The sequence below is a fragment of the Monodelphis domestica genome, chromosome 1, assembly GCF_027887165.1.
Source record: "Monodelphis domestica isolate mMonDom1 chromosome 1, mMonDom1.pri, whole genome shotgun sequence".
NCBI classification, from domain to species: Eukaryota; Metazoa; Chordata; class Mammalia; order Didelphimorphia; family Didelphidae; genus Monodelphis; species Monodelphis domestica.
Genome location: NC_077227.1, coordinates 616,429,724 through 616,449,807, shown reverse-complemented (window position 1 = coordinate 616,449,807; position 20,084 = coordinate 616,429,724). Strand labels below are relative to the sequence as shown.

Genomic DNA, 20,084 nt, shown 5'->3' with positions numbered 1-20,084 from the left:
CCTAACAACCACATTCCTTGTTAGCCATTACTAGATAAAGCATTCATTCTATGGACTTATGGGCAGTACTTAATTAATTCCTATGTGAAGAAACAAATGAATCCATGACCTCAAAATCTGAAGGTACTTGGGAGACTCTAGATTAGTATTCTTTCAGTATATCTCATAGGTAAATAAGAGACTTCATAAATGCCCATTAGATCCTTAGGGACTCTCATTCACTACAAGATGTGGCTCAAATATTCTGCACTAGAGTCCCTTAGCTACATAACCTCTGATAAATAAGAATATTCACAGAATCATAGAATCATGAATCTTAGAAAGAGAATAACCCTCAAGATACGATCCCTTTCTTTCAGGCATAAAAAATATTTTTCCCCATCTAATTGGTGAGGCAACTGAGGCCAAGAGGAGCTCAGTGATTTTACCATAATCACAATGGTTATAAGTCAATTTATTAAATCATTATTCTGGTACTCATTCTTTCCCTTGTGGTCTCAAAAGGTAAATACTGTTGTTAGTGTTTGACCTGCTCCTACATTGGAACCCAGGAAAATCTACTCAACATACTTGTCTCAATGGCTAAAAAAACTGAAAAGCAACTCTATGACACCCAAAATAATAATGTAATTAATAATCAAAACCATAATTTTGACAATCACTTACCCTGGATTATACAACATGACAGCTGAGAGGTTTTCACATGACTTTGAGAGGTCGGTCATTGACAAACTGAAGGAAGACAAAAGTCCACTCTAAGAATAGAGAACAAAGCATGTCTGTTAACTTTTTCAATCATCAAAATCTAATAGGAATATTATTCAGCCTTTTTTATTGCTGAAAACAAGCATACAACTGAAAGTTATCCACACTTCAAGAAGTTTTTATTGTCTTGGTGTAGGTAGTGGTTGGCCCAAGGCAGAATGCAATTTCTCTATGCCTGAGCAGAAAGTCTATGCAAGTTGTCATGGCTGAAAACATGTTGCAGGCCATTGAGCAGTGTTGATAAACCTCTACTTAGCTAGGCTGGTCCTTGGGCATCACTCAGGCCGTCTCTAGGTCATTAAAAGCTTTCCCTCTTTGATCAGACCTTTCAGCTTACATACTCTGTTGGCAACGAAAAGATTTTCAGGGAAAGACATAAATATACATTCTCTTTTTTAGAATTAAAAGTATTGCTGTACATGAGGTACAAAAATGATATATGCTGGTATGTAAATACTCATTCTCCAAACAAAACCCCCCACCAAAATCAAAGTAGGCACTTCACATTCCACAGGGACAGATTACAAAAGGCTCTGTCAATTGGGAAATCCCCCTAATCCTCAAAATAAAGATGGGGAGGAGAAGTTTAAATGATAATGTTATGAAGTTTGACTTGGGATCTAGATAGTTTTGTCTTCCTTCTACATGGCAGAGTTGGAAAAGTGTGCTGGAGTAGACAGGAAGCTATTGCGTTGACTTAGGCTAGGAAGACAAAACAGTAGTAAAGCTAAGGTTTACAGATTTCCAAACTAGTATTTCAATGAGGTATACAATCAGCATTAAATGATTATCAGTGAATTACTGATATGTGAGCCCACTCTGAACCTCTATAAATTTTTCCCTCTCTCCTACCCTTAAAAGAGTCTATCCCACCCAAACTTCATTTTTCTTCTTCTCAGGTAAAACAACCAGTCTTTGAAACTGGATTTGAATCGTGGGGGTTCTGTTGTGCTGTGATGTCTATCATACTCTACAAATGGCTAACCAACCAGGAGAAGAAAACCCATAAAATCAGCACTGTCTAGGAGAAAAATAAAGCCGACCCCTGGCTCCACATTCCCTCCTCCTTGACTATGGCTCTAACATTTAGGAAATAAAAAGTATCTCTAAAATTTAGAATTATCACAATGTTTCTCCTATAAGCAACTTAATTTCGCTTACCTTTCTCTTTTCCCTAAGTTTGGCAGCTTCCTTGGGGTGGTTAAAACGAAACATGTTGGTTCTCCCAAGAAGTATAACAGCACCTAAGAAAATACATATGGAAATTATTAACATTGAACCATGCTCATGCACTTATCTGATGGCATCTGAAGCAAGATTTCTACAAATGAAACCCAAAACACCAGTTAATGATCAAAAAAGAAAGAAAAGGCTTTGCTTGGCAAGTTCACTAAAAAAATTACAAAAATGGAAAGATTTTACTCTTCAAGTTATGTTTAAAAGCTTTGATTTTCACATGTCCAAATTATAATGGATTATGGCTATGTGTGAGAAATATGATATATCCAAAGCATCATTGTATAATGTTATGGATTAGCTTTTGGTTTATTTTTTAATATATAAATCCTTACTTTCTGTATTAGACTTGATAATGTCAGTTCTAAGGCAGAAGAATAGTCAGGACTAGTCAATTGCACTTAAGTGGCTTGCCCAAGGTCACAAAGAAAGGAAGTATCTGAGGCCAGATTTGAATCCTGAACCTTCTTTCTTTAGGCTGGCTTCCCCAGTGTTATGAGTTTTAACACATGTAATTTATGACTCAGCTAAACTCTTAACTGATTAGAATTTATTTTGTGGACAAAAAGAAAGGCCCTAGCAATTACTCTGGTAGCAAAGAACTGGAAACAAGGTGAGTGGCCATCAACTGAGAAATGGCTAAATAAATTGTCAGGGAAATTAGAAGGGGATATTATTATACTCTAAAAATGAGAAGTATAAGGAACTTAAAGAAACAGAAGAATTAAATGAATTTGGAGAATCAAGTAAGTAAATGAGGAAAACAGTATATAAATAATTATAAAAACATAAGCAAAAAGAATAATGAAACAAAACAATGTTAGAAAAGAGAGGAAGCAATGTATTTCCTTAGTTCTAGGGAGAAGTGGGGGGACTACATGGAATAGCTCACACAGCATTTTATCAGGCTAGTTTAGTTGTTTTTTTCTTTGTTTCAAGAATAAACTACTTTATAAAATCACAAAAACAGTGAAGGGGGTGGTGAGAAAGGTAAATTCTGAAATAACTGTGATGTAAAAATAGAAGGGATTAATTGAAATTTTAAGAAATTATGAATTTCCTTCATTTCTTAATGCAATTCACCTAAATTATTTTATAACACATAAAACAACAATAAATTATGCTAAAGTCCAGTTATTACAGTTGATTTGATCCTTTTTTGTTGTTGTTACTGAAATGCCCAGAGAATAGGTTCTGTAGAACCCTTACATACATTAATGAAATATTAATGAAATAAATGAAATGGCTTTTTATTCATGCATTTCATGGCATTTTATGCCATCAAGAATAACTATGAATTCTATGTCACAGAAAATGTACAAAACAAACCTCTCCCACAAAAGCAAAGCTCTCATATGGCTACAAGATATCTCTTTTACCTTTCCCCAGGAAACTATTGGTTTAAGAAAACTATGGTACATACATAATGTTGAAAGTGGTATGGTATGATCAAAGGAGTGTTAAAGCTGAAAGTTAAAAAGAATTAGGCTCTAGTCCTGGTTCTGTCACTAACCTATTACATAATCCTAGACAAACTGCTTTTCCCCCCTGGGCCTCAATTTCTTTATCTGTTTAAAAAGAAAAAAAAAGCCCCAAAGATGGATTAATATGAACTCAAAGGTGCCCTGCAAGACCTAAAGCGAAATGAAATATTCCTTGATTGATTCTGAATGTGATTAATCACAGTGGATAGCCTTTCTACAAAATATGAACTATATTATGCCCATATTAAAATATAAATATTGTGCCTTCTCTACTTTGTATTTAACTACCTTATTTTTATTTTGCATATGTTTGTACATATACATGTTGTCTTCCTTAATAGACTATAACTTCCCTGAGACCAGGTATTTCTTCATTTGTAAAATGGTGCCTGAACACAGTAGGTACTTAATAAATGCATGATACTGCCCTTAGCACAGGACCAGTCACATAAGTTGACACCTAATAAATGTTTAATAACTTAACAATCCCACATCATCTATTTCAAATCTTTCCATTAAGGCTCCAGTCTCACTTTTCTCTGACTTCTAACTCTAAAGAGATCTCATCTCTTATCTCAATTATCTCAATTCTGTTCACTAATCCACTACTTTAACCTTTTCAGTGTTTTCACCCATCCCCTCTCTTTAAATTTCAGAGGTATAGGCAATTCTCTTCATCTCCCAGTCTCTCTGTTTCCTTGCTCCATTCCCCTCTCTCTTGTTTTTTCAACCTCTCCATCTCTTAGCTTTCTCTGAACTCTATAAAAGATACTTAGTGTTTTTTTAAAGCCTTCCTTAAACCTTTCACACTATCAATATTTTTTTCTCCTTTACTTTGAAATGATTACAAAGAATATACACATACCCACTACTTGTACTAAGTCACAATCTATTTGACTGACTTCCTACCACACTACTGATATAGCTCTCTCAAATAACTTTTTACTGACTACATACAATGGCATTTTTCTGTCCTTGCTCTCCCCATCTCTCATATACTTGTCTCCTGACCACCATCACTTTCTTAATACTGTATCCTTCCCTTAACTTCTGTGATAACTTTCTGTGATAAGTTGCTGATTTGTTCCTCATCCTTTTCCTGTCCCTTGTGTGAGTCAGTCCCCCCAAGTTCTAGGCCTTAGACATGTCCTCTCCTCTATCTACAGTGTTCCTGAGATGATCTCCATCTGTCCTCACAGCTTTAAATATCACCTCAAAAAAAAATTTTTTTCCCTTAAGTCAAACGACTCTATTGCAAACCTGTCTCTGGAGCTCCAGTTATATTTCCAACTGCCTGTATGTACTACTGGCAAAATTAACATAGTCCAGGCTGAACTGCCTCATATTTCTTTCCTAATTTCTCTATTTCTCTGGATGACAATTATTCTACCAATTCCCTACACCATACATTAGAGAAGTTACCAGGCCCTTTTAACTTTCTATTTAACTTACTCCTTCAAATATAGTTACTTCACTGAATGGTTTAGGATGCCACAGATATTATAGAGACTAAGGATATAAAAAAAAACAGGAGAAAGGTATAGAAAAGGAAAAGTGGAATGGTACCTAATAAACCAGTCCACAAATATTTATTAAGGACCTATGACAAGCTCAGCCCTGAGTTAAGAGCTAGTAATACAAAGACAAAATTGAACACAGTTCTTGAGTTCATTCAGGTCAAAATCTGATGTAAGGCAAGTCTTTTCACTGGAAAAAGGAGAAGAAAATAATCTGGTACAAACTTTGCATTTATTTCTGTGCCAATTGTTCTGGCACCACAATAGACTATGTATACTTATATGTATGTGTGTCTGTGTGTGTCTGTCTGTCTGTCTGTTTTCTCACACATCAGAAATTAAGCTCCTTAAGAACAGGGACTGTTTCATTAAGCACACAGCAGGCACTGAATAAATGTTTGGTGAACTAAATTGAATTCCTTCTCCATCATCTTCCTCACTCTCAGGACCTAAAACACATAAGAGTTATGTTGATATCACAGTTTGCCTACACTTTGGGGTTACATAAACATTGTTACAACCTGTACTCTCATCAAATGCAAAAATTGCTTTCTACAACATCCCTGAGACGTAACCTAAACTCTCATTAAATACTTCTAGTAATTAGGTGGTCACTACCTACCTCACAAATTAAAAGATTATAGTTTTAAACAATCTGTATTTCTAATAAATTCCTAATCCTATTCTTTGGAACTATAGATTACATTTAAGCCTCCTATAAGACAGAAAAATTCAAAGATATGATATGAAGAACATTATCAATTAATTCTTTCTCTTTTCTGAGCTAAATTCACCATTCATTTAACAACTACTTCTCAAATGACATAGAGCTTGGGAGGTGATTGGCCTCTCAAACCATGATCATATCCAAAATTGTGTGAAATGCTCCAGATGGGATCTGACCAGTGCCAAGTAGAATGCAAGTATTGGTTCCCTTCTTTTAGACACTATTTATCCCTTTTTAAAACATACTATTACATTAGGATTTTGATAGTGAAGTGACACATATGACATACTGATATTTTAATCAATTTCTCTTGCATCTGAGGAAATGATTGTCAATAGGCATATTACAAGAAATTAACGGTATTTATCCCTACTGTATTTTGTCTTCTTTTAGTCCATAATTCCAGCCTGTGGAAATATCTTAAGACATAAACTCACCCATAATATTAATAGTCTATCCCACTTTTGAGCAAAAAATTTGATGTTTGTCTTTTATATCTTTACCCAAGTCACTAATTAAAAGTTAACAGAACAGGATAACCCTTATGATCCTCCTTCCACACTGTCATGGTTTTATTCATTTTAAGAATATGGATGTTCAACTAGCTACTATAGTAATATGAATCCCAGATGAAAACTTTCATCCCTTACTGAAATATCTATATTCTATCTTGGTTTATTCCACCAGTAACTCTACAAAAATGCTAAATGAATTTGATTTGGCTGTGATTTATTTCTGCGAATCCATGATAATTTCTATCTACTCTATCTATATCTATATCTATATAGATAGATATCTATAATATCTATCTATTCTAGAAATCATTGCTTCCATTTTTAAGTAATCATAAAATATCTGATGAATAATTCATTCTGGAATTTTGCAAGGAATCAACAATTGGTCCTGTAATTTATGGGCTACTAGTTTACCCCTTTATAAAGTAAGAGAAAAAATTATCAGGCTCTAATCTTTGACTACTTCTCCCATTTTAAATGATTTCTCAAAGACAGGATCTGCAATCAAATCTTTTAAGTTCCCTCAGTACATAGATACAAAATAATGGTTTGTGCTCTTTCCCCAAAATAAACATTTAAAAAATGTTTAACCAAATCCAAACAGGCAGATTCTGAGAGATAAAACCAATACAAACTTATATGAGAAGACAAAATCCCCACAATGAGTGAGGCATCCTGGATCACACTATCTTTGTAGCAACCCAATCATGAAGCCAGGAATTGTTTCAAATATGCAAATCTAAGATCCTTAAGCAGAAAACAAATGTACATAAAAAACACCATATTAAGAGGCAATTATTTTAGGAACATTCATTCTTACATATCAAGTAGCTAACTATCTTCACAGAAAAAAATAGATTGTTAGATGGCAAGCACCTGTTCTGGTTGCACTAGCCAAAATGCTTCTCTTCAACTATACTTTATAATTACTTTGTCCCAAGAACGTGTTGGCAATTGCCTCTATGGCTCATATTTCTTGTGAGTTCATATATCTGTTCATCTCTACTAAATATCTTTCTCTTTGTACATTATGAATTATGTTCTCCATTTATAATCCATGCACCATAGGCAAAAGCTATTTTTAATGACTTTTCTGAAATTTGCTTTCCTAAAATCTTGAGTGTGAATGTGAATATGCCCAAGGATCCTGTAAAAAAAACAACTATTAAAAACTCTAAGATGATGTTTAATATATCACTTTCTCCCAAAGCCCCTCACACTTTAGCATAACAAATCAATTCTTTGTTGTTCAAAACTAAGTATAGAATAGCAGTTCCCCGTTTCCTTTTTTCCTTAGAAAGAAAATTTACAGCAAGAAAAGCCAAGTTATTACCTTATTTCTCCCTCTTCAGTCACTCTACTCTATAGCAGTCTATTTTATGTCTCCAATGTAAAGTTTATTCTCTATCAATAACAGCTCCAACTATTCATTTATACCCTCCTACACATTTTAGTTATTGATATCCTATTTTGTTGTCTTTTAAAATTCATCCTTTCTTGCGAAATCTCACTTTCACCACAGCAACTTCATTATTACTTGTCTTCTACCTCCCTTTAGACCAAACAAATACTACCTCATTCCTCATCTCTGTATCTACATTACTCAGCTATCGATTCTATCTATTGACTCCCACTTATGTTCCACAACAAATTCATTGAACTTGTATAAAACCCTATGTCAATGATTGAGTAGTTTCTTCTATTTGTTCCCTTTCCTTTACTGATATTTATCTTTTGTCCACTTCTTCCATATTCACCTACATTCCTTCCCTACAAATCAAATATTCTTCCTGGGAATATGTTCGCCATCTAACCATTTAGGACAAATGCTTACAAATCTTCAAAGTTCACTTTTTGTACAAACTACTCCCTTTACCTTGAATGATGGAAATCTTTTACTGAAAGGTAAAGCTGATGGTGAGAGTCTGAAAAGAAAATCAGGAAGATAAAAACTGATAAGCCTTTAAAAAAAAAAGGAAAGGGGTTAAAGAATGTGGCAATGGTCCTCATGTGCATAAGCAGAGAGAGGTTGACTATGATGCCAATCTTAACATAACAAACTTATAGATATAGCTATTCTGTACAATACATTAAAACAGCCAATCTGTCCTGTGTGAAGTGGAAGGATTTATTCAAGAAAATTAATAAGAGTGTACACTCATGTAACCATGGGACTTTTTTGTTGGCATTTTCAAGTGGGCAAAAGAGTTTCTGCTGTTGACATATGCTATTGGCCAGATTAATGTCGAAGATCTATTGCCTTTTTCATTACCATGAGAAACCTGTTAAAAATCTTCTACTAAGTTCTCTTCATCAATCAAGAAGGTGAGAATTATGTAAAAGACTACTCAACCCCACACTCAAGACAATCACCTACCCTCCATTTCCAAGCAATTTAATAGATGCAAATATATTTCAGCACTCAGAACATCACACTTTCAAATGTACATCAGTGTAAATTCCCTAGTTATGGTTTCTGAAGTGCTTCAAAAATAAGAAATGAATATTCACTGGAGGAGCTACAATAAACACTATATTAAACCTTAAGACTGTGATTAGCAAATAAGTAGAACAATGAAATCTATTAATATGAATAAATTTAACTACTCTTAGTAGGAGAGACAGTATGGCATAGTGGATTCTTTTCCATGTATTTCCAAAAGTTAACAATGAGGAGTGAGAAGTGCTCTGGCTGTTCAACTACTATCCTTTGTCCTTGCCATGAGATGAGCCAATTTTCTGTTATATAATTTCTTGATGACATCCTTTGTTCTTACTCTCCTGAATTTCTCATTGGTTATATGCTCTAGCCTTCTCAAACCTACCATTAAAAATTAAGAAAAACCAAAGGGATATTTCCTTTTGTTTGTATCCTAGATGACAAAAGAATTTTTTTGAGAAGAAGGAATTCTGAATGTTATCACCTTATTTCTTGATAGCAATCAATGGGAGAAAAAAAATCTAAGATATGAGTCCAGCAAGAGCAGTTCAAGGAGTATTAATAGGACAAGGCTATAATTTAAATGTTATCCTCTCCTGAAACTGCATCCTCCTTAACAAGAAGTAACTCTATTCTTCAAAGTAATATGAATTACCAGCATCAGAGCCCCATTAGTTGAAGAGAACAATCTGAGCCAATAAAATAATAATTTAAAATTATGCTACTTCATGTTATACAACCTCATCTGGGCTCTCATTGCAACAAGACAATCATTAATTTCTCCTTAATTCCCAATCTCATTACTCCCACAGAAGATGTTCTAAAATTTTTCCTCTCAAGGTACCTATACTATCTACCTACCCCTTTCTGCTGAAGCCCTCACTTCTTACTTTGTTCAGAAAATTGAGGGAATTAGCCCTGAATCCCTTTTCTCCAATTCTTCATCTCAAAACCCCTTGACATAACCTGCCATTCTCTCCACTTCTCCCCTACTTTCAAAAATAAGAAAATTTCACTCTCCTTACCAACCAAAATCAACCTCTTCCTGGATCCCTCTCCACTTCTTTAGCAGATCATTACCTTAATATTCAAACTTACTCTAAACTCTCCTTATTTATTTGTTCCTGCTTATTACTACCTACAAATATGGCTAGGTCTCTCTATTCATAAAAAAAAAACCCCACTACTCTTTATTATGCTCTATCATCTATTTGTTTGCTGACCTCTTCAGCTGTTAGTGCAATCCTCTTTTAACTAACTTGGACTTAACTGTGATATACTTATATTTATTCTATTTTTCTTATTATCTTTATATATTTTTATCTTTCCTGATAGACTGCAAATTCCTTAATAGTTGGGATTGTTTACTTCTTTGATTTTGTAAACCTAGCACATAGCACTGTCTGCCACATGGTGTGAACTTAATAAATCCTTACTCATTGATGGATTGATTAATATTCCTAGTCAGGTACTTTCTAGAAGATTCCAATAGCAGGCATACTTAGGTATTAGCTTTCTCCATAAAACTAAATACTAAAATATATATAGATAAAAATACAGTTTTTTTTTTAGGGAGATGATAAAAACATTGAATTTGATGGGTAAAATGGAGGATAGAAATGAAGGAATTGTACTAGGAGGTATATATGTTGTGAAGCAGGCAGAAGAAAGGGAAGATAAAAATTATGGAAGAACTTTTAACTTGAAGTCTCTTCCCAACCCTATCATTTGTGGGAAAAACAAAAGCAAGCTCACTCCCCTTTGGGAGATACTTTTTTATAATTATAAGAGATGATCAGGATTATAACTTTATGAGAAACAGGAAAAATGTGGGGAAGGGGATATAAAAATTAGGTCTAAGGACTTTTCTCTTCTAGTGAAGAGTAATGAGAGAAATTAGAACATATTCAGAAAGAACAGACTCCAAAGCTCACTAGAGTAACTATGTTAAGGCTTCAGGTTAAAAACTACTTATGTAACATGTGAGGGAAATCAGGGAATAGTTATACAATCTATTATTTCAGAATATCAGTAATATAAAAATCAAATTTTAAAATGGAGAAATAGGATTCATTCAACTGAATTCAGAATACCTCAAAGATGATATGCAGGAATTTTGTAATAACAGGTTACTTAAATGATTTGGCTCTGGCCCCATATGGGCCAATGCTCTCCAAATGTTCGTATATGATTATAGCCCCAAATTCCCCAAGTGTTTAAATTGAGGTATCTTTTAGTCTTAAAGAGAGAAGTTTAATTAAATTACATACCACGTTAAACATATGCACATGTGTATGCATGCACATACATGCATGATTAAGTTTTTGTTGTCCAACGTGAAACTACAGAATCTTCAACCTTCCAAAGTAATAAGGGTAAAATTTAATAAGCTCTTAGAGGAAAGAACATCATCATGAAAATAAGAGTAATGTTAAATAAAAGTATCTTTTAACATATTCTCCCCACTTTAAGACTCATGTGGAATGAATCAAAATATTAAACAATCTCCAAAACAATTGTTATTATAATAAGATTAATTGAGTAAGAGGATGAGTGCTAGAGTCTCTTTCAACAATAATATTCTGTAATTACACAATAATAATTTGATTGCCTGCACAACTGGTCACATCACAGAAGTCAATGATAGGACTTGATCACAGACTGTCTACATAAAATCCCTAAGGCTCTCACATCATCTACATATACATTTTTAGGGCAAGAGAACTTGCCTTTGATTCAAACAAACATATGAGGACTTAAGTGTATTTATTTCACAGGCCTGTGAAATGGCACATAATTTGGTTTTAAAGAAGCTATTGGAAGAAAATATTTCCTATTTAACATAGAGGAATGTTATCCACATATTGTCTGAGGTCTGAAAACTAACCAATGCAAATATATGTAATGTTATGGGTCAAGAGATTATAAGCATCTTGTGGGCCAGGATCATTATGGTTTGGGAACTCTAGTGTCTACTACTTGCAAATAGAAGGTACCTGATAAGTGTTTTCTGAACTGTGTTGAATCAAAGTGAATAACTGATCCAAATAGAATGTTTCCTCTAATAGTGATGACTTGCTATATTTAGACAAAGTTCATATTAGCTGGAATTCACAAGTGTTTGAAGTGATTTAGATAAGGAAGTGGTAATTACTACATGTGCTTTTTAATGGAACAGTCTAAGTAACACATTTCCAAATGAATAGTAATTTGCTAATGAAAAGAGACATTTAAATACAGAATATCAAGCAATAGCTAGAAACAACTAGAGCAGAAAACACAAAGCTGTTGGGACTCCAAACTGTCAGATTCAATAGGGATCTTGTTAGATGCTGATATAACACCTGAGCACTGGGTTCCATGATCCCGCTATGGCTTCTGATTTATATTAACGCCTACCCATGGAAAGATCCAAGGATTTAGAGCCAGAGGGAATAAAAAGAATCACTAATCTTGGATAAGAACCTCAAGGTCAATAATACAGCTTATGTATGTTATTTCCCTTGATCTGGATGACACCCTCATGTGGTTCACTACTACTCATCATCTATAAGACCACAGGATCACAAACTGGGAGCTGGAAGGTCTCCATCTAGTCCAAACCATTCCTTGTACTGTTGAAAAACAAGCTGAGAAAGTCAAATTAACCTTCCAGAGTTCAGGAAAGGAGGTGATGAGCCTAAGGTGGCAGGGCCAGAATTCAAACCTGAGTCCTTTGAGTCTAAATGTAGTTCTATTGCTGCTATCCTGGAGCAAGGTTCTTTTGGAACTCTCTCCTTCTACAAAGGGGAGAAAATCTGTCAAAAGGGTCTTCGTCAAAGCCCAGTGCAGCTTTAATTCTCCTGTGTTTGATGTTTCTGCACCTCTAGAGAGTATCTTTTTTACTCTATATTAGCTATCACATGGCAGGGAAATTAAATAAGCTTCAGGATATCAGATTCCATATCAATGTTGGCACTTGGTAAATACTCTTTAATGATTATGATGGTGATGGTGGTGGGGGTACAGATAGGGAAAAGAGAAATTATTTAAAAATGAAAAGTTAAGTGCTCAGGAGTGAGACTGATTGAATCTGACAAAGCAGTGAAAATATGAAGTCCAATATCTTCTTAAATCAGAAGAAAAGCTGGAGTAAGGTACATAGGAGACCTAGGAGGCTATTCTAAAGGGCTAAGACAAGAGAGCTGTCAATAAAATATTTTCTCAAGGACAAAAATAGAACTAAGCTAAGTTTAGTTTTTAGATAACTCTAAAGTCTAGACAACTCTAAAATTACAAGTTATTCAAAAAACCATGTGAACACCAAAACAATGAGGTCCACTCAAATTTAATTGATTCTCTTATTTCCACAGTGATTTACAGTCTGATGAAGAGAAAACATTCAAAGTATGTACCTGGCAAGAAGTGACAAGAAGCACAGAATCTCACCTTAAAGGGGACCTTTAAAGCCAACTTTACCTACCCTTTTCCTAAATATCTTTAGTGAGAATAAATTCATTATGACTCATGTCAAAATAGTTCATTTCACTTTGAAATAGCTCTCATTGCTAAGCAGTTTTTATTATATCATACTTAAATCTGCCTTTCTGAGCTTCCATTAACTGCTTCAAATTCTGAGGTCAAACATTGTTTTACCTCCTCTTACCAAGTAGACATTGAATTATTAATGATTATTCAATTAATAGGGGTTTTTATCAGTTCTAAATCAATCTAATTTGTATGACTATTTAGCTTGTAACTCTCCACTTTTCCACAAGAATAAAATGGGATACTTTATCATATGCTTTACTAACACCAAAGGTAAACAATATCAACAGCTTTTTCCTGATTCACCAGTTAATTTTGTTTTTAAAAAAAAGTTAGTTTAGTATGATCTATTCAACTCATGCTACTTCCTTTCCTTCACATGACTTCCTTTTCAAGATTTTCTTCTAACCATCTACTTAATAGTATATTCTAGAAATTTGGTAGGAATTTGTTTCAGTGGTCTAAAGCTTATAGATTCTATTCACATTTTTAAAAAAACTAGGACATTTTCTCTCCTTCATTCCTTCAGTATCACTCCTGTCCTCTCTTACGTCATTGGAGATGGATGAAAAATCACATTCTCCAGTTCTATGAATTCCCAAGAATGTAGTTAATCTATATCTGGTGACTTATTGAATGGTATACATGATTCCATTGACTTAGGGCAAACACTAAACAGCAACCCTATTAATCTTCTATCAATGTATCTCAGCAATACCTAGAGAGTTGCCAAAGCATACATTCGGCATCAGGCTTTAATCTAGGTCTTACTGACTCATCAATATTCAATGTTACCTGTTCTCATTTCTTTATCTCTACATTTATATTAATTATAGCTTCTTACTAGAGGTGGTGAAACAAAATTTTTAAACTGAGCAATTCTTTTCCCATGGTTTTGGTTATCTATCTCATTACTCCGAGCAATAATTTTTTCTCTTTGATTTTCCACTTTTTCCTACTATGGCTTTTTAAATATTCCTTAGATATACAGAAATAATATACCTATAAAAAGGAATATGATTCAGACTTGTCAGCCAATTGTCGCCCTTTCTCATTCCTTCTTTTCTGGGATAGCTACAGTTGTAATTATTTATTTACTTATTTATTTTAAAATTTATTTGTTTAATTAATTTGGAATATTTTACCATGGTGCATGGTTTCTGTTCTTTCCCTCCCCTCCACCCTTCCCCCTTCCATAGCCAATGGGCAATTCAACTGGGTTTTAAGGTGTAACAATTTAAAATGTTCCTCCATTTTTGCTGTTTTGCAGGGAAAGCCTAGCTTCTGTTGTAATAAGTTATCTCTGCTCTGGATACTTATTTCCTGATTACCACAACTTTGTTAGTGGTTATTAACATGGACTTTTCCTCTAGTGTATAAAATTCCCTGAACAATTATGGTGGACCTATTACCCTATGGGTAAGAAACACATGAATGAAAATATGACACTGGTTATTAGAGCAGATGTTGTGTAAATAAAATCTTGGAAAGCATACACACCCCTCCCTAATAAATAAATAAAGATTTCTTAGCTACTCTTACCCACTTCACTTAATTTTGCATTTCAATACTTCTGACATTATTTGTTTTCTTAATTAAATTTTTATTGGCATATTTTCTTTAAACATCATTTGAATTTTCCCTTTACATCACTCTCATATTATTCTTATAGTACTATGACTGTGTATTATTTATACTTTGTTACTTTCCCATATTCTTTCATCTTTTATAAAAACATTTTTTTAAAAACCTAAAGCTAGTTCTTGAGATCTCTGCCATTAATCTCTTCAGATAACTTGCCCTTTTTCTTGACATCAGAAATGGTTCTGTCTTAAGAATTTTATTCATGTGAGTTCCTCTCCCAACTGGGATAATTTCTCTTCATATGATCCTATTGAGCCCTCCTCTGTGCTCTTTGAAATCTACTTGTCCCAAATTTAACACTTAGGATTGTGCTCAACTTTTCTGTATGTTCTTCCCTTAGAATCACAAAAGTGGTCACTTCTCCCCCTTCCTCCCAATGTTTCACATTATTTCTAATCTAATAATTAGTTCTTCATAATCAGTGATAACTGGAGACAGAATATAGTTTTCCCCACTGGCTTTTTCAACCTTTTGAAAGATGAAAATTATCACTTAAGCCCAGTAAGAAATTATTGGGTTCCTTAGCATTTGGTCATGAGAGATCTCCAGTGGATATCTGCATAATTCAAATCCCCATACTGTATTATGCCTCTGAATTAACTGTACCTTGAAGCATTGAGCATCTCCCAATTTACTAAACATGACTTCTACTCCTTTACACCACTTATAAAAGTGTCAAATCACATAGTCATACAAAGAGAAATCCACTGCAATATAGATTATACATGTAAAGTGATATTAAAAATATGTCCACATTAGCCATGTTGCAAAAGAGGATATAGTCCCTTCAAAAATAAAAAGCCAAGAAAAAATAAAGTTTAAAAAATATGGTTCAATCTACATTTAGACATCAATTCTTTCTCTGGAGGAGGATAGCATTTTTTATCATATGTCCTTCCGAATTCCTTTGAATTACTTATTGCTGAGAATAATTGCTAAGTTGTTCACAGATGATCATGGCAATGATGTTACTATAGAGCACATTTTATCTGAAACCCAACCCAACAAGAAGCATGGGTCAAGATAAAGGAATTACAGAGGAACCTGAAACTTTTGAACTGGTGAGCATTGGACCAAGTGAGCAGCAAATTATACTTCTGACATATAAGCTAAGACTTGTTATACGAGTAAGAATATTCCAAGAGAGAGCAACTGTTTCAGATCATCAATTTATCCACATTGTTACTATCAGATTTCATTAAAAAAATAAAGTATAATAATGAGAAAAAAGATCATGCATATATTTCAAAAAGTCCAACATTGAAATGCGTAAACTAAAACAATGAGAAATGCACAACCCAAATGATATGGATACTAACTAAAAATATTTTAACTAGAAGTTTAATTAATCAATGTAAATTAATTACAGCAACCAAGAGAAGCAAGGTGGCCAGAAGATATTCTAGAAAGCAAGGATCTGACTTCTTGGCAAAAGAGCAAGTTGTTACTAAAGGCAACACTGAACACTGGGTTTTTATTTAAAGATCACAAAAAAAGCATTTGATTTGGTAGAACACACTTTCCCTTACATATCCTATTACTAGATGTCTTACCACAGGTACATCAAAATCACTAGAGATTTCTTAGAACATGTAACAACGGAAATAAATCTCTTCAGCATCCCTTTAATAATAAATAAATAAAAAAGCAAAAAATAAACAAAATATTTCACAGGGTAAAAGAAGGATTCCCTGTGAATCACTCTGAAGTGATGCGATGGTTCCCATGCTGACTGCATGAAGGTTAATTCCAGAGCTTAGGGTTATATGCAATAAATGGCTCAGGTATGTGGAATGTTCAGGAACATTAGCAACCTTTGGTGTTAGGGCTTGCTGGGCCATTTTCAAGGCTGTTTATCCATTTTTGACCCAACTTTCACCTGTGGCTCCAAGAAACTAGCATGTGCAGCAGCCACACTTAACCATGTTGGCAGTGGATAGGCTAAAAACCAGGAAGAGGGTAACTGAAAAGCCTCAAATCCATGGATGAGTTGGTAGAATGGGCAGATGAGAACAACATGTTCCAAAGGCCACAAAGCTGGTTGAAGCAGGCACTGTGGAGTACTCAGAGATTCATCATACATGGAATGTCCAAAAAAAACACACACACAAAAATCTACTTTGAAAATTTCCAAAAGCAACCCAGCCTGGTCTCATTTTATTCAACTCTGGGTCTAACCCATTTTACACACACACACACACACACACACACACACACACAAGCTCTACTGGGAGCAAAATCTAGGCTAAAACTATATTTTCTACACATGGTCTTTTTTCTGTGAAGAGTCTGTCCAAATTGTCTGGAGTCCTTTAATTGCTGCTCATCCTTTGAAGGAATCAATGGCCTCATGAAGTAATGTCTTGACTGCTCTTGAACTGGCTTTATGTGAGGCAGAGTTGAACTAAGTTGTCAACCTCACTCTCTTTCACAATCATCAAAGTCTAATGGCATGCCAAAAGTCAGGTGATTGGCAATGGATGACCTTGGTGTCTTTACTACCTTGATACTCCCTTCTCTCCTCAGATACTCAGTACCTTGCAAACTGGATTCATTTGTGGTTCCCCAAAAATCTCACCTTCCCTAATATCTGTGTATTTGTCTCCACATGACTACAACGGGGCCACTTATTCCATTTTCATCCACTGAAACATTCCTAAGATTGAGTCATCGACCCCATGACACTTTGGCTCACTTCCTTCTTGCCTTGCATCTAGTTCAATAAGTAACTATTAGAGCATCATGCCTAGACACTAGGGAGAAAAAGCCAAAGAGGAAAGTCTGCCCCCGAGAACCTTACTACATGGACACACTTAAGTAAATACAAGGACAGTTGAGGAAGGAGAGATTATCGATATGGTGAGAGAAGGCAGGATAAGTCATAAGGTCATAAAGGAAGGTTTCAAGGAAAAGATGACACATGAGCTGAGCCTTAAAAGTAGCTAGGCATAAGCTAAGAGGAAACACTATTCTGTATCTGCTCCTCTGCCCTCCCAGAATAATATCATCACTTCTAAACTCACCACCAAGCTGCTAAGTGAAGCCTTGATTCACACACATTCCTGAGCCTCCTCTGCCCTGATTGGAGGGCTGGGGGGCGGAGTACCAAGCTCCTCACAATGCCTCCCTCAAGAGAGAGAAAAAACTGGATTCTCAGCTCACACCCTTTATAGCTGCCCTGCTTGGTGTTGAGTCCTTGATGTCCCTGCCCTAGGTATTCCCTAGCATCCCCCTCGCCCACTACACCTCCATTTTTCTGCCCTTTTTTTGTACATTGTTTCTCTCTTTAGGTTATAAATTTGGTTGAAGGCAGAGCAACTCTCTTGCCTTTTTATTTATTTATTTTTTTTAGTTAATCTGCCTCCAAGTGCTTGGTACAGTACCTGGTATATAGCAAATGTTGATTGAAAGGAAGAGATAAGGAAGAAGTATATACTAGGCAAGAGGAGTGCTAATGCAAGAAAAAAGAAGGGGGAAACTGAGTCTAACTAGCAGCTCAGTTTGGTTGAAATTCAGTGCTTCTGGTTTAGTAATATAAAAGGGGGCAGAATAGGCAGTTGGACCCAGATTGTGGAGGGCCCTAACAATTGAGGAATTTGTATTTGATCCTGGAGGCAATATGAAGTCTCTCCAGGATATTTGTTTGAATAACTCATTAAATATTTAAGCTTTGGGAACATCAGAATAGCCTTTCCTAACGTTTATTTGACTAACAGGTACTTCTGGTTCATTTTGCCAGCTCTTTTAATAATCAAGTCACATACAGCTTAACCTTTAATTTTCTTATGTGGTAAAATGAGTCCTAGTATTATTGCTGACATGAAGACAAAACAGTGACTCTCATGACAATCTATTTGATCCCACTTACACACCAAATTATTTTAGGACGGCACTATATTCACTGTATACATAACTAATCCTCTTTACCAGAATGTAAGGTTAGAGGTTGTTTTGTTTTCCATCTTTGTAATCCTAAAACTTATTATAATGCTTTGCACACAGTAGGTACCTAAATGTGTGTTGAAATAGAATGGATTAAATTAAAGGAAGAACTAACTCTAATCCTTTAATTCTATAGTTTCTGACACCCATATAGCCTAGAGTGCCCCAAAGCCTAAGTAAAATTAAAAAAAAAAAAAACTTAATCACATTGCTACTTGATTATATCATGTATTGCCTTGGGAAATAACACAATGTAGGATTTCATTGCCTTTAGACTTGTTAAGGACAATTAGACCCTACACTCTAGCATCCTAATACCTTCTGACATAGCATTTTACCTCTATTTCATTAAGAGTGGTACTGAGAAGTCTATGGCAAAGAAGAATGCCAGAGGTGTTCTAAACCTTCAGAATTGAAAATCATGCCATCACAGGAGTAAAACAATTAATAGCACCCTTCAGGGAAAGAACATCCTGACAATTAACCTTGAATATCAATTAATGTAACCACTTTCCTTAGATAAGCCATAGAGTGACTTTAATCATTAATATTAAGAAAAAGTTTTTAGCTCCAATTATTTTTAGGCCGACAATAAGTGTCTTTAATGGACTTACCTTGTGCATATAAGAGTTCCAGTGAGGGCAAAGGTCAATGAATAAAAATAATTTTTTACCTATAAACAGTGAGAGAATTGAAGGATAGTAATTTTGCTCTCCCTAAATCCAAACAGAAAACAACAGTAATGTGGAGGTATGAATAGCATTCTCAAACAGTCAAAAGGATCTGTGATTTTATCAATTTGGACATTTTCCACAAAGAATCATACAATTTTGAGAACTGAAAGAGTTTTTAGAAGGCAGTTCATGGAACCTATATATGAATGGAATTCCCACTTACCCTACACATGATTATGCAGCCTCTTTTCAAGAAACTCCAAAGAAAGTGAAACCACAATCTCGAGACAATTCATTCCATTTTTGAAAAACTCTAAACATAAATTTACCTCTTCTAAAAGTTGCCCTTTAATCCTGACCCTGCCTTAATGAACCAAATAGAACTAGTATAATCTCCTTTTCACATGACAGGTTTTCAAATACTTAAAGATTATTCCTAGAATCTTCACTTGTCTAAACTAATAATACCTAGTTCTTTCAACTGATCTTCATATGATTGTACTCAAGACTCTTCATGATCATGGCTACCTGTCTCTAAGATATTCTCTAGCTTAACATTGCCTTACTAAAACCATGATGTCTGTCTAGGGACAAGAACTGGACCTGGGATTGC

At 34.7% G+C, this 20,084-nt stretch overlaps 1 protein-coding gene across 3 annotated transcripts in view; it reads right to left on the bottom strand.

Moving 5' to 3' along the window:
* The window catches only part of KIF16B (kinesin family member 16B), a 341,792-nt gene that overhangs the window by 161,239 nt on the left and 160,469 nt on the right, over positions 1-20,084 (bottom strand). For all 3 annotated transcript variants that reach the window (XM_056813860.1, XM_056813861.1, XM_007476655.3), the window contains exons 16-17: positions 1,927-2,009; positions 667-755 (exon numbers count right to left, since the gene is read on the bottom strand). In XM_056813860.1, the coding sequence (XP_056669838.1) occupies positions 667-755; positions 1,927-2,009 (172 nt within the window). The remainder of the gene's footprint in view (positions 1-666; positions 756-1,926; positions 2,010-20,084) is intronic.